General features: G+C 45.1%; 1 protein-coding gene across 3 annotated transcripts in view; it reads left to right on the forward strand.

Annotated features, from left to right (window-relative positions):
• Positions 1–16,432, forward strand: part of LOC144938460 (CUB and sushi domain-containing protein 3-like) — a 683,443-nt gene that overhangs the window by 146,012 nt on the left and 520,999 nt on the right. For all 3 annotated transcript variants that reach the window (XM_078866283.1, XM_078866284.1, XM_078866285.1), the window contains exon 3: positions 13,941–14,053. In XM_078866283.1, the coding sequence (XP_078722409.1) occupies positions 13,941–14,053 (113 nt within the window). The remainder of the gene's footprint in view (positions 1–13,940; positions 14,054–16,432) is intronic.

Raw genomic sequence — 16,432 nt, forward strand, 5'->3', positions numbered from 1 at the left:
TCAAATCACCCAAAATTGCACACGATCCATAATCTCACATGACGGTGGAAAAGCATCAAGCAAATGAACTGTGTAATAGATAAGAGCAGGCATTACTCAGTGGAGTAATGCAGGATGGCAGGCGGACTTGCTTACAAGAGCTGGCCACATACCCAGATTGCTTCTCGAATGCAATCCCTGGGGCCATATTAGCCGGGACACCACCAGTGGAGAAATGAAGAGAGCAGGCCCCTGTGTTTACTGAGTGATCTTGTCTGGATAGATCTGATGGTATAAGTCTTGCACTTTGAGTGATGTTGACAAATTCTCCATCAGGAAGAGGGACTTGAGGGATTCTGCTCAAAGTGTTGACCTCAGTCTTCAGGCTGGGGGTACTTTGAATCGACCGACTCCATTCTCTCTCCACTGCTTCACGAAGTATGTATTATTGTTAGCAAATACATCGTTGTTACGATGAGGAAACAGGAATGGCAGAACTATTATTTATATACCCCCCCACACCCCTAATGTTAAATAGCAAATCAGAAAATCACAATTGAATGTGGCAGGATGCATGTACAGGGCGGGATGTGCCGGATTGGGGAAATGGTCATTGCAGTGGAATCCAGGAGGTCAGCGATTTGAGGGGAAGACCCGAAGCCAGATGGTGGAAGGCTGACAGAGTGGGCCTTCCAAGTTGGGTCTCGAGTGCGCAGAGAGTTCTGAGAACTAGTGGATGGAAGAAAATAATGTCGAGGTGTGGTGTTCCTGATGGCCTCTTCAACTTGCAGTGAGCCGGCCCGTTCGCAGTGTGGTTGAAGGTTGTAAGTTAAAAATATGGGACCAGGGTCTACTCAGCCCATCATTCCTCATGGGATGATAAACTAAACACCGCGTTGTGAGAATCACAAACAAACGCTTACCACGTGAATAAAGTTGTGCCCAGCATAGAAATGTGGAATATCTGCCACTGACTCCAAACCGCCAGTGAAGATGAGTACAGCCCAATGATTGTTTGAGGATGGAGACAATTGTGATTTTCTTATTTAAAAGTGCATGACATTATCTTCTGGGGGGACATTGAAATATGCCAGATGATAAGACATCTCCATCTAAGCGTTGCAGCTGGAAATACATCTGTCTCCTGATATCCGAACTGATGCACTTTGCTAAAAAGACGGTCACCGCGCGCTTTCGGATGCGCTTTTGCGGCCGTCTGGAACGCTCTTCTTTCTGATATTATGAAGCCACTGGAGCTATGCACTTTTAATTCAATGTTGAAGACATATTTCTGGACAATTTTTTATGTTTAGTTCATGGTCCTTCCCCCGCACCTCTAATTATCACGGTTGGCTGCGTGGAGTGCGTAAGAAGTTCAACATACATGCATACATTTTCATAAAAGTTAAATTGAAGGCATGGACTCGATGTTAACCAAACGATCGCAGCCTACTCAGTCTGAACTTATAATTACCATCTCTCCCCCCCCCTTTCCTTTCGTAATCTCGCCATGTTAATGGCAGGGTGAATTGAGGAGCATCCTGAGATGGGTAAAAAGGCACGGAGAATAAAGTTTCCCGCAGAACCCAGCCGCTTCCCGCGCAATCGTAGCAGCCGTAGGGTTCACATCTTCCTTTCATTGAAATCTCAGCCCCGTTCTGACAGCTGATGGTAGTAGGGCAGCTCATCTGCTAAGCAGAGAGCGGTGAACTTTTATCAGGACCGAAATAGCAGGGGGGCTGCGTAACCCTACGAGCAACCCAGCCTCATTAAAAACAAAAAAATATCCGTTATATTGAAATTGTACGTCGGCAAAATGTGTGCAGCATATCCTCGGAGAAGAACATCTCACGTGGAATAACCATAGGTTTAAATTCATCGGTTTCCTCCGCATGTTCCAAAACTATAAATGTTATTAATATTTGTAGACAACTTTAATATATTTACACACAATGCTTAAGTGTGGCGATAAGTGGAGAGCCTGAGGACAAATGTTGTTCTGCTGTCAAAGTAACTGAGCCATTATCAACAAGATATTGGTTTCGTTTCCCAGGCTCCCACCAAACATAAAATCTCATCTAAAACATGTTTTTTCATTTTACCAGGTAAGGCCCCATATAGCTCTTTTTCAGAAGTGACCTGGCCACGAATGATTGCTCAAGAAGTGGTTCACGCGGTAATTTATAGCAGCCAAATACTCTAAACGCGCATTTCAAAAAAGCGGAGGGAAAGACCAGAGGACCCGGAGAAAAATCTAAGCGACCACGCGGAGAGAGACACACACAAAAAAAAATACATGGCGTTCGGTTCGGGACCGAAACCGCGACCTCCTGCATACCGAGCGAGGTAGTCAACATCTCACCATAGCGTGCACCAGTTCCTAAATTGTGTCGCTGTTGCTGCTCGGCACAGTCGGTTTTTGCAGCTCGAGTGCCATCGCTGTCAAACGGTGGCCTTGTGGGGATGGTAGTTGTGGATTTTCCTTTTTTTTTAGAGAGAAGAGGAGGATGAGAGGGGGGAGCCATTGGCTACTCCTTCTGCGTGACTAATTGGCAGCTGAGTGGTATCGGGTGGCAGCGGAGACAGATGTTGGAACGCGCAGCCAGGCCTTCTCATCCATGCTGCCCGCCTGATTGATTCTCACCGTGCTTCATCACCTGCGAGATAACGTCGTTAAATAGCGAGGTCTTCATCAGCTCGTGGACTCGGCGTTCGTGATCTGCATTGCGTCACGCTGCTTGGAATAGGTGCAGAGGTGAAATGCCCCTATTGATCAAACGTAAATCAGCACAGCGAAGCGGTATATAAATATTATACTAACCGACCATAGGCCACTCTGCAAAGCTGCCAGAATCCGATTTATGCTTTTGTAGTGTGGCTGGGTGGTGGCTCTGCACGTGGCCTGTGATCCAGCACTCTGGAGGCAAGGGTTGGTGGACTGCACACATGTTGTGACACTCCCTTTCCGTGGATGTCGAGGTGCTATACCCTGGCTCAACAGAAGGCAGTACAGCAAGTTGACTAATCGCCATCTGTTTCTATCTGCACGGGGATAGAGTGTTGCCCCCTCACACTCGTAGATGTTCTCCGGGTGCTCCGGTTTCCTCCCACTTGTATGGCGAATCAGAAATTGGCTGCATCGGCTGCCAGCTGCCGAATAATAGATTAAAGTAGATTATAAAGTGACGCTCATTGCACACAAAATGCTTGCCACAATTTAACTACAATATGCTTATGATCTCGTCAAGGAGCATAAACCATTATCACGTGAACTCTGGCCATCCTCACAACAGTGGCTTTTGACGAGCCGTCTGGAATGCTCTTTCTGATCTTAAGAAGCCCCTGGAGATATGCACTTTTACATCTGTATGGAAAACGAATTTGATTAGAACTGATTTTTGTGTTTATTTTGTTGTGCTTCCCAGGTACACCGCTGATTGGCACGGTTGGCTACGTACGGTGCGAAATAAGTTCAAACACACGTACTTAATATAAAACCCAAAGTCATGACTCACCCGAAAACGATACCTACGACTCAGTATGGCTCATTCGAGCCAATAGAAAGCAGGCACAGTTCAGGTGATCGTTGGGCAGCACTCATGCTCATTCATGGTGCTGGATTACAGGCGTGCTCCGCGCAAGATGGGTTTAATGAGCCCACTTGTCTCTATGTGTTTTTAACTGAGTACATGCACATTATACACAACTAAACGTGATAGTGGTGTATGTGATTGCATGTTAGTATTTTAGGCAGGCTGGTCTGCCTCCGATCCATCCTGGGTTTAACCAGGCTGGATTGTGTGAGGAGCTCACAAATCCTTGAACGATCTGGAAAAAGTCCCATCGGTGAGTTCCTCTGGTAGGCAAGGCTGCACTGGCTGGGTCATATCGTCAGCATGCCCAGCCACCGCATGCCCACACAGGTTTTGTTTGGCCGGATAGAGGGGGCTAAATGGATGCGGCACGGGCTAGAGAAGAGATGGAGCGACGTGGTACTGGAGGATGTGGAGCTGAGTGGACTTGCCGATGACTGGTACCAGCGGTGTCAAGATCGGCCTCTGTGGAGGAGGCTCATGAAGGACGCTACTGGGTAGTTGGAGGCAGTCGTCCTCCTGCAAACAACGAAGGGCGGAGGAGCGACGCTCAGAACGAGCGGCACACCGGTGCGGCTACAACACAGCGTGTTGGCACAGTAGGGAGCGCAGGTGGTGCATTTGCGAGTCATCTCAGTCATCAACCCATGGGCACCCACACTTAATAATGCATCTCGCTCCCGCACGTGCACGAGGTGATCTCATGGCACCACGTCTGCGGCGGTTGACCTATTCAGCTCTCCATCTCCCTTGGCTGCCCGTCTGTCACGAATCTCGTCCACCCGGACATCATCCCTTTGAGCGATGTGCCCTGCCCAAGGCCCATGTTTGTCTGTGGGCTGATTGCGAACATTATTTCTGCAAAGACATCGGTGTGTTGCTTCGTATTATCAAACGCGAGTCTCCAAAACAACTCCACACGCTCTTGCTCTCTTCTTGATAGTTATTAGTTTGATCTCGGTTCACCATCGAAAGTTACCCTCGACATACGCACTTCGTTGTGTCTACAGCCGTGTTTTCTCCAGCAGCTATTCCCTCGTCCTCTTCGAGCTTGTTGTTACCTAACTTTTGTTTCGCTCACCGTTTTCCTTCAGCTCCACACTTTCAGCGTTATTTACGCTTTTTTTCAATTGTCTCCTGGGGGAATCCAATGAGCTATAAAGCTTTTTTGAGAGATGTTCAGTCGGGGCGGGTTAACACATTTATAACAACAAACAACACACACCTTTAGGAGGGCAAAGTATAGGAAAAGTACGCGAAATAAAGTATTAGAAATAATAAATAAATTCAAAGTATTAACAAAGGATGTAAGTACCAATTGCAAAAGTATCTATATATATATTCCTGCCGAGTGTTAAACACCAACTGCAAGCTTAGGAAAGGTAGCAAAACAACAACAACAACAGCAGTCAAAGACCACAGCAAGACAACACAGAGTCCCTCAATAACATTGCACATTAAAATGCAACTATTGATACACGAGTAAGGATCAATGTTACAAATCACATTTGCAAACATATGTATGTATGTTGATCTTATTTCGCAAGGTAGGCAGCCAACCGTGCTAATAGGAGGTGCGGGAGAAGGTTAACAAACTAAACACAAAAAGCAGATCTAAAGAAATGAGTTTTGAATCTGTGATTTGAAAGTGCCATAGCTCCAGTGGATTTCTAATATCGGAAAGAAGAGCGTTCCAGGCGGCCGCAGTAGCGCATCTGAAAAATGTGATTGTATCCAGCCAAAGTGTTCGTCTGCTCACGTGAGTGTGTGCTCATCTCGGCTATTGGCCCAGAACTGGTGCCAGAAATATATTTTTTGTAGACACCAGTTTGTGTAGTTTCCCAACATCCGTACACCTTTAAAAGTTGCCGAACTGCGTGTGCTCGCGGATGCCGAACGCCACTGCCCACAGACATTTACTCAGCTCTGGGGAGCATTACCCGTGAGTTGCTGAGCTGATGCCTTAAAATGCCGCACATCCTCAAGAGTGGCCACGGTGGGATGCTCGCTGATCATTCCATCTCTGGCTGGAATGAAAGTCTCTATCCCCGTGGTGTTGAGTTGGGCTGTTCCGACAGCCGAGATTCAGGCAATTGCCCAAAGGGCAGCCTCCCAACTGGCTGTAAATTCATCCCGGTAAAGGACTTTCCGTGATAGATTACTATGCATTCATTGGCACGTAACAGTGTAAGCTGGCTGCACTCATATGGTCAGACTGCGGCATCTCTTGACGGCTTCCCCATGCCTATGTTGTATCACGGATTCAGATAAAGTTGTAATAATGTTGTATCATTGTTTGGGCATTGTCACTGGTGTGTGTGTGTGAGTGCAAAGAGTTGAATGGCATGACTTACAGCTTTCGTGACTGCAGGAATTCATATTCTTTGGGTCTTTCGGTAAAGTCATAGGTTCAAATGAATGAAAATAAAATGAACAAAAAACTATGGCGTTTCGATCACAACACAAGCGACCGTCATCCGGAGGATAAAATATGCTGATCACTTGTGTTGTGATCCTAACGCCGTGGTTTTTATTTTATTTTATTATCTACGTGATTTCACCGAAAGATCCAAAGAAAAGCTGGATGCCAGTTTTGTAAGACTGAAATGCATTGGCACAATAAATAAAACTGTCCATGGTTGCTGGGATAGCTAGCGGCCAGTGTGCTTTTCCACTCAGTTTCATCAGCGTTACTATTCAGTCTCCACAGCTGCCTTACGTGTGCTGTCATGCTCCGTGTTTTGTGAATTAGGGTGGCACTGTGGTTAGAGTGCCCATCTCCAAATCGAACGGTTGGGAGCTCAACCCCTGATCAAGGGTTCATACTCTTAGTTTTTCGGTAAAGTCACGTAGGTAAAAAAGAATTTAAAAATTAATAAAAGTAAAATAAAAAATCACGACGTTTCGGAGGGAACACAAGCTTCCGTCTTCAGGTGGAACCGTCACAGCACGATTGCTGTATCAAGTAAAGAGAAATTCCAAGAGACCCGACCTTGTATATATACTGGTTGAGGGGGGAGGAGCCAGGGTAGGCCCCTGGATAGGAGTTTTTTTTTTTATGGTAAGGTTGGTGCGGCTGAGGCTGCTGCTAGGACTGATCCTTTGTTATGTAGACTGGTTGAGCTGGGAGGTGCCAGAGTTATTAAGGTGCGGCTGCTGCTAATGGGACTGAGTCTTTGTTATGTAGATGGCAGAAGCAGAAAAGCAGGTCATGGAAGAAACAGCCCCTTGCTATGTTGCTGGGTGAGAAACCAGTGTGTGAAAAAAGAAGCTAAACATGATAAAACAAAACTGGCTGTCGATCAGTAAACTGTATGGTAACTAAAGAATAGTGCCTGTCAAATAAGATGGTCCAAATATGTGTAGTTAAATCTTTTTTGCATGGTTAATAACATCTTTCCAATGATTACTCAGTTTGTACCCATCATCACGGTTGAAATTATGTCTGTGTTTGTATATCTGGATGGCTTTGTGTACAAACCTTTGATGGTAGCCAGGAGGTTTGCAGAGTACCTTGGTATCGGAAAAGACAATCTCATGAGAGCCCACAGCGTTTTGTAGCAATGATCGGCAATGGCGGCAGACTCAATTTTACCTTGTTTCAGATCTGACTTGTGCTCGCGGACATGATCAGATATATGACGCTTCGTTTCTCCAATGTAACAATCACCACAGCTGCAACTCAGTTTGTAGACTCCAGAGTATTGTAAGTCAGGAATGACATCTTTCACAGATGGAATTAGATCACGGATTTTATGTACTGTACTGAATCGGACTTGGATCTTATGTTTGTTTAGAATTTTGGAGACCTTTTTGGTCACGCCTGCTATGTATGGCAATGTGATAGTGTTGATCGGAGTTTTTAAGTGGCTGTTTCTGTATGGTGGGAGAAACAGCTTGGCGGATGGTGCGGTCAGAGTATCCGTTCATCCTGAGGGCCCGATGTACATGTCTTAATTCACTGGCCAGGTGGTGTTGGTCAGAAATGCCATGAGCTCTGTGGTATAGCGTTTTGATGAGATAATTATTTTGAGATGGGAGGTGGTGGGAATCATGTTTCAAGTAGGAATCTGTGTGGGTGGCTTTCCTGTAGACAGAATGTCCCAAGGATCCGTCAGGTCTCCTCTCAAACAGAATATCTAAAAATGGTAGTTTGCCATCTTTCTCTACTTCCATGGTGAATCTGATGGATGGGTGTCTTGAATTGATGTGGTCCAAGAAGTGGTTCAATGCTGGGAGGCCATGTGGCCAAATGACGAAAGTGTCATCCACATACCTCTTCCACAGGGAAGGACGCAGGGTGGATGTCTGGATGGCGTCTGATTCAAACTTTTCCATAAACATGTTGACTATCACTGGTGACAAGGGGGAGCCCATAGGGGTACCCTCATTCTGTTTGTAGAAGGTGCCATTCCAGGTAAAATAAGTGTTGGTGAGGCAATGCCTAACCAGCACAGGTACATCCGAATTCAATCCATGTTGGACCAAGTCCTCAATTATTGTTAGGGTGGCAGGCACTGGGAATTTGGTAAACAAAGATACTACATCAAAACTGACGAGGATATAATCAGGAGATAGTACCATATCCTTGACCATAGAGACTAATTGGGTTGAGTTGAGTACTGCCGAAGAGGTATTGCCTGTGAAGGGAAGCAGAGTATCTGATAGAAAACGGGCTAGTTTGTAGGTAGAAGAGTTGATCGTCGACACGATGGGTGGTAGCGGGGTGCCTTCTTTATGGATCTTGGGAAGACCATAGAGTCTGGGAAGTCTTGCCGCCGATGGTTTTAGAGAGGGACGTTTGGTTGGTTCGATTAGGGAAGTCGAACTCGTGATGATCTTGTTAGTTTTTTGTCATTAGGCTGTTAGTAGGATCGTTTTTAATTTTGGAGTAACTCCCATCATTAAGTAGGTCCAGGATTTTGTTGTATGATTTTTTTTTATCCATGATGACCGTGGCATTGCCCTTGTCTGCCGAGAGGATGACTATATCATCTCTCTTTTTTAGGTTCGCGAGTTGAAGTAGTAACTAACTGGCACGTTTTGTTTACGTGACAAACCCCTTACTAGTTATAATCTTAGGTTTTTTTTGGTAAAGTCACGTAGCTAATAAAAAAAAATACAAATAATAGAAATAATAATAGTTGGCTGCATCGGGTGATGGTGGTGGGTTAACGACACATTAATATTCATGCGATCTAACCCCAAAAAAAACACCTTTAGTGTGGACACATCAAGGATGCCGTCACGTAATTCACGAGATTGAGACGAATTTTCCAGGTCTGATGAAACGTTGCGAGTAATGCAGCAGTTCTGGAGGCAGGGCAAGTGAGTTGTGTGCATAGATTATGCCGCTAGAATCATATCCCAGTGGACTGTGAAGATGCCCTGGAGAATTGAGTGGCAGCAAATGGGCTCCTGAAATGACTTTGTAAAAGTTTGAGTGCTATTGCCGCATGTATGTGAGTTTTCTCCGGCTACTCTGGTTTCCTCCCACAAGACAAAATACACAATGAAGATTTGAGTAAACATTCCCCCATGAAACAAGAGACTTTGCCCAGGATGTTGTGGATGAGTAAAGAATTATGAATAATTTCCCATAAGACTTGAACCTAATTTCCCCGAAAAAATGAACGTAATTAGATATTGGGATTTCATATTTGTAAATGCTATACATATACTTTTTAGATCTTTTTTTTATAATTTGCGGATTGAATTTTGCCCATTTTTTGTTGGCCTTAGCCAGACAATTTATTAGCGTCATGGGACTTCAGAAATAATCCTTCAAATGCCTTTTTTTACGCTTCACACGGGAGGGGGGAAACTTCACCATGCAGTACGCATTGTCGCAAAATCAATGTTTAAATCTTCCTGCCAAATCAACTGAAAACACAAATTGCACGTGACTTTATATATATATCGATAAAACATTTGTTGACGAGGCTGAGACTAGAACATAACTTTGACATCTAGGCCACACAGCCGCATATTCCCCATGACTTTAAACATCTTAAAACTATTATTTTAAAATCATATATAAGTGCGTGGGAGCTTAGTGGTGATCACACTGCGTCACAAGCCCACGTGACTTGAGTTTGATGCTTGGCCTCTGATAACGTCAGTTGGTGGTGCACGCCTGTATCTCAGCTCGGTGAGGAGAAGCCGTACCGTGGCTCGCCAGGAGAAGGCGGCAAGGCAGAACAATGTGGTCGCCACCTGTAGCGTCTGTACGGGGATAGAGTGTTTCCCCCTCACATGCGTGTGATTACTCAGGGCGCTCCGGTTTCCTCCCACATGTGAACACTCATTATTTGTCTGCGAATGCCTTAATGTGCGGAGGACCGCAGAGCTCAGGCATTGGTTGGTGCCATCTCACGGTGTGGCTGCCTACCCTCTTGTCCGTGATGTCTCGTGTCTCCGTGTCGCTATCTCTCGTCGTAATTGGATACTGAAATTATTATCAGAGACGAGTGATTATATGAATCAGCCCTGGGCACTCCCCCAAAATCACCTTCACTAACTTGGTGAAGTTTGATCAAACATTTTCCTTCACCACACTGCATGGGGGAGGCCTTCATCCGGCGATTCTTTTGGTTATGATTCAACACGTAATAATATTAATAATAGTTACAAACTACTTTTTTATTCCACGTTTTAGGTACATTCTAACTGACATTATAGTCACGCTTATCTTAAAGAATAATGTTCTTGTGGAAGTACACTTTTTTCTAATCATGTTAACATTGGATATATGTATGGAAGTGTGTTTGTGTGTGTGTATATATATCAAATCATTAATCATGTTGTATGGATCATGGGTGCTTGAAAATCCCCATACAATATAATTTATCGGCTGTGTAATGTAGGACAGCTCTTCTCCCACTGCCCTGTTAAGTTCACTGGACCAGTGAACCAATTTCCCACTCCCTAACCCCTCGGGGCCTGTGTTGTGGGAGTCAGTGTTTATAATGGCCACTTCGGCCAGCATTCGAACCCAATGATGATAAGAAGAGTGCTTTTTGAAGTTATTGTTTTCAGAATATTGTTCTGCTCAATAATGCAGCAGAATAATTATTATTCCGAAGCTCGCGCTGGAAATTCTACATTCCCATGACAGATGCCGATCTCTTCGAGGAACCACCACCACCAACTGTGTCCTCTCACAAAGTGGTACCTATTTTATCGAACCCCCTCCAACATGGGGTGATGGAACCAGTCAATCGATCTCCGACTCAGACTGTAACTTGAAACGTTTCAATTGTGAGTGGAGCTCTGTTGCCATTGCGCTAGGTGGTTAGATTCTCATATTCTTGGTTCTTTCGGGTAAAGTTACGTAGATAAAAAATAAAACAAAAATAATAAAATTAAATAAAAATTGATACTCATGAAACGCTCGCACGCTTTGGGGGTTCTGCTGTTGCACAACATTTGTGATTCGCAGTCATAGGTTTGTGTGCCCATATATATCGTGCAGATGATTCTAATGTGAACAAAAAACACGCCTTTAGATGCCTCACAGACGGTAATCCTGGGATGTCCACGTCGTCTGTGCTAGCTGCGTGCGACTGCAATTTCCAGCGCTTAAAAAAAGATGCAAACCAAAATATTAGGTTTTTATTTTTTCGCGAAAAATCATTAATTTCGTTTTTGCAGGGCAAGTCATAGGTCAGACGCATAGAGGAAGAAGTAAAAAATAAATAAACGAACATACAAATAGTGTAGTGTCCCGAGCCTGTGACCCTTGCAGGCAGGGGTGAGAGTGGAGTGAGGCCGTGACGCGGGGCTAAACCCAGAGGGATGCCCAGGTGGCTACTGCGCTCGATTGTTTGGAGAGGCTGGGAGGTTGGCAACCTGGGAAATCACGTGGGGTCGCCACTCACCGACCTAACGGTGCCCTCACACGGAAGAGACGCATCTCCGGGGTTGCAGCATAATTGTTGGCAATGTGATGGAATACAAAAAAAACACAACACAAAGCGTATGGAAAGTGTGTTTAATGGCCACATCGGTCAGCATTCGGACCCAACATTGCTAAGAAGTGTTTATTCAAGTGATTGTCAGAGTATTGTCCTGCTTAACCAATCAGTGGGATAATTCTTAGTCCGAAGCTTGTGCTGGAAATTCCACGTTCCTATAGCAAATGCCCATTTGTTCAAGGAACACCTCCCCAGAGGGGTGATGTGACCAGTCAATCTCGACCGTGTGGGGAGGCCGGAAAATGACGTGTGGTAGCCACTCACCGACCGAACGGTGCCCTCACACGAAGACGTAGCGTGGGGTTGCAGCGTAATTGTTGGGAATGTGGTGGAATTAAAATGACCGCAGATGTATAACTGAAGATACCCCCCCCCCCCACTGCACCCCCAATAAAAACAGCCAAGAAATTTGGTGAAAGCGTCAAAGTGTCTTCATTGGTTACAGAGCAAGGGGGCAATGGTCTTCTCAGTTGGTAGAAAATCAACGTTTCCATGACAGGGGCCAGTGTGTCCATGTGCTGCGTGGTGGGGGAAATGTTGATTTGTGGTGAGTTTCGCGTCGGAATTGCGCGGCGTGTTGCGTTCAGATTGTGTTAAGCTGTGTGCGGTGGGGAGATGGTGGTGTAGCAGTTAGTGCTATGCTGCGCTACGAACCCGGCGACCAGAGTTCAATTCCCGCTCACGGCCAACACCAGTGACGAGTATCTGAACTGGTCCTGGGGCTCCCCTAGCTCGACTCAGTCAGGAATGAGTACCTGGTGCGGTGTATAAAGAACTTCGCCACGAGGGAGACAAAGGTGGCCGGGCGTGGTGCTCGCAAACCCACCCCCTCGTGTGCCGTGCCGGCCTTTGTAAGTGCTCGCTAACAGCACTTGCCTCGACAGACTGTTAGGGCTGTACGGGGGATGTAAGCAAATTATATTTGTTATGGTTGTGTGGTTGAGTTGTGTGATGTATGTCGCTTTGTGTTGCGATTAAAGTTTCAAGTTGTCTATGATCAAATCACCATGAATGATCGTCTCATGTGTAATCACCCCGATATGAACGCTCGTTAATTGTCTGAAAACATTTTAATTGATAGATTATTTCGATTATTTTGCTACTAAAAATTACCACATGTTAAGCCACTGCGTTGAGCTATCATTTGTGGCCAGGTCACTTCTGAAAAATAAGCTAATAGCTCAGTGGGCTTTACCTGAAAGAAAAAAAAATAGTTGATTTTTATTTTATGAAATAAAATAAATTATTTATGAAATAAAATAAATTATTTTATTTTATACCTACGTGACTTTACCGAATGAACCAAAGAGTATGGATTCGTGCAGTCACGAAAGCTTAAAATCAATACATTTTTTATTTGTTTTAATAATTTGCTTACCTTTGCTATACTTTGCACACCTAACTTGTTTTGGTACCATGCTTTGTTGTAACGTGCTGATCCACCCCGACTTGACATCTTTGACAAAAGAGCTTTATAGCTCATCGGATTCCTCCAGTGTAAATAAACATTCTGATTCTGTCAGCGATTGTTGGCACTGGCTCAGCACCTTGGCCGCTGCCTTCCTGCTTGTCTGTGGTTCGATGCATCCAGTTTCATCGGATAATAATTCATAACCTGTCTGTTGATGAAATGTGAGAATAGCATGCGAGCGTAGTGTGTTGGGTGTGTGTTGGTATTGTATTGTGCTGTGTGTTTGGGTGATGTTGCTATGCTGTAGGATGTTTGCATGTGTTTGCGAACATACTGTTTGCTTTTATTGCATTTTTGTTTTGCGTTGTGCCTTGAGGTAGTGTGGTATTGGGTTGCAGACTATTCCACTCTTCCATGATGTAAACTTACACATGATGTCCTAAGTGCTGTTGTGCAAACTTACACAGCTAAGAGTGTCTACGAACGGCCTCATATCAATGCATCAGCCGTTTACCCCATTCGCCAAGGGGCTTGTCGGGTACCAACCAAAGGTGGTAAATGCTCCTAGTACTCACTGCGGACAGTATCTACCATGGACAGAAAGCTTATTATACCGTCTGTAGTTTTTTATATTTATATAAAAAACACGCTATTTATTCTCATATTCCGTAGATGTTTCACGTCAATGCGTTTTTTATTCTTCCCCGAACTACAATACCCTTTCATTATTTTTTCTAACAAGCTCCCACGACGACTTTGCTAGCACACATATTTGCCCTCCAAGAGACACGATGTTTGAAGAAACGCATTATTAGCATCTGCCACTTGAGATGGTACCCATAAGCAATTGTTTGGCCAACGGCTCAAGGAACTACGGGGTTCTGCTGCCCAAGCTGCGCGTTCAATAACACTGCGAGTATATGGACCGCGATTAATGCCTCGCTCTGTTTGCCCACTCTTCTTTTTTTCCGCTGCCCGCAGGCTCACGGGGTTCCAACTGCCGGCCGCGATCATCAGCTCTGGAAACGTCCTGGGCCTCCGCCTCACGAGTGACTTTGCGATCAGCGGGCAAGGCTTCAAGTTGCTCTATGAAGGTCAGTTGAGTCTTGGCAACGCCTTCGCCTTAGTCAGGGAACGGGCCAGGTTTGTTGTTCCTAATCCTGACATCTCCTGGGTAGGAATGCATTAGTAAGTACAAGTGCGTGCGTGTGTGTGTGCACGTGCGTGTGTGTGTGTGTGCACGTGCGTGTGTGTGTGTGTGTGCACGTGCGTGCGTGTGTGTGTGCACGTGCGTGTGTGTGTGTGTGCACGTGCGTGCGTGTGTGTGTGTGCACGTGCGTGCGTGTGTGTGTGCACGTGCGTGTGTGTGTGTGTGCACGTGCGTGTGTGTGTGTGTGCACGTGCGTGCGTGTGTGTGTGTGCACGTGCGTGCATGTAGTGTTACGGGTGCAGCGGTTAGCCCGCTGCGATACGAATCCGATTATGTATCCCACTCAGGGCCAACACCAGTGAATACTGTCTGAAACGGTCCTGGTCCACTTCTAGGTCGACTCAGCCTCAAATGAGTATCTAGTGCGATGTGTAAACATCGCCACTTGGGAGACAAAGGCGGGCGGGCGATTTGCTGGCCACCCATCCCCTCGTGTTCTGCGCCGGCCTTCGTAGGTGCTCGCTAACAGGACAACAGACTGCTCAGGCTATACGGTGGATCTGTGCCTTTGTTTGTTGTGGAACACGAATAAAGCGGAAACACAATGTATGCAGTACGGTCTACAACTAGTTAACCTGTTCACGTTTGAATTATAGCCACAATAAGATGCCTAATTGATGTGGCTCTTGGGGAAGTATTTGTGGGAACATTCTTCAGAGGAACTTCACGAAGAAGCTTCATGGAGAAGTTTGGTCGAGAAGCTCCAACGGAATTACTGGGATTGAAGTTTCATTTGGTGAGCCGTTTTTATGATCCTTCATTGAGGAGTCTATCGGTGTGGTCTTACAGACGATTTGCAGGGAGGAATCTCACAATCATTGCTCATTCGCCATGTCCCTCTTTATTTATAAACAAAACGTCCTCCTTGTCGGCCCGACTTCAGTTTTTTTGTACCCGTACCGTATTTAGATTTTAATTATTCACTAGTTTTGACAGGCAGTGTAAATGGTGGGCAAAAAATGTTGGGTTGCTTGATAGACTGCAGTTTAAATCATGGAAGCTGTACCTTGAAGAAATCACTTTCTGGCTCCAATGCTCAGAGTTTGGGCACCAGATTTATGGCCTTCTATGGTCCACGATGATAAACACAATCGAAATCACACGTTCGTCCATCCGACAATCTGTCCGTGAGCAAGTAAGTGACATTGCATGGCTCGGCACACGCTTCAAGAGAATGCGAAATAAAAGTACGTAAAGTATATTTTTTTGTAATCTTTGCGTGGTCACGTGATGTACATGACCAAACCAATGATGCCAATGTGGTTGCTTGTGTCGTAGCGAAGAGCCTGGAATTTTGAGTTCACTGAAAGGGAAATTCTGGTGCGGAAATCAACTGAATGACTTGAGTTCGATTCCCGGCCATGACTTGCGTTAAAAAGGGAGTGATTTCGTCACCAGTCATGGGTTGGCCCCTCACCAATCTGCAATAATTTACATGGTCTGGTCAAACAACCCCCGTGACCAACAGTGCGTGGGGAGGCCTTCATCCAGCAGTGGATTAACAAAGAGCTGAACATTATTCAATGTTACAAGAGAGAACAAGTTAAGTGGCTAGCGTGGCGCTATAGTCAGGGTTGCCTCGTAAGCAGCAACACACAAGTTAAAATCCCAGTCAGTGATTAATTCAGCCCATCATGATCTAACTACGTTACAGCAACTGTGTTTATTTTAAACAAAAAAATGTTTTTGGAAGGTAAGGCCCACTGAGCAATATAGCTCTTTTTCAGAAGCGACCTGGCCACAAATGACAGCTCAATGAAGTGGCTTATCATTTAGTTAGACATTGGTTCCTGGGAAGAGACGGTTTAATCATGGGTGCCCGAAACCCCTCATATGAACCCAGGATCTCACTCCTGATAATCATAATAATTACATTTTATATCTCGTCATTCATGCAATTGCATTCCACAACGCTGCACATCAATTAGCCAGTCCCTCACGCAGTTAATACAAAAACTAAAACCCACTACTTATCAAATCCAAAACTAAAACATGAATACTTAAATAACGAGAAAAAAAATACACACAACAAGAAAATGCTCATCACAGAGAAAATACATTAAAATAAATCCGTCCAGTTTCCATATCCCACCCACAATCCCAACATTTTGTCGGATTTAGGAGAATCTTCACAGGAAGGGTGGTGGAGTGGCCAAAAAGTTACGAGCCATTTGGACCCTCATATAAATTACTATTTTCCAGCGTATGCCTGGACAAATGTATTCATGAGGATAATGGACTTCCACGGCTACCACATTCTCTC

This window comes from Lampetra fluviatilis, chromosome 22 (assembly GCF_964198595.1).
Source record: "Lampetra fluviatilis chromosome 22, kcLamFluv1.1, whole genome shotgun sequence".
Taxonomy (NCBI): Eukaryota; Metazoa; Chordata; class Hyperoartia; order Petromyzontiformes; family Petromyzontidae; genus Lampetra; species Lampetra fluviatilis.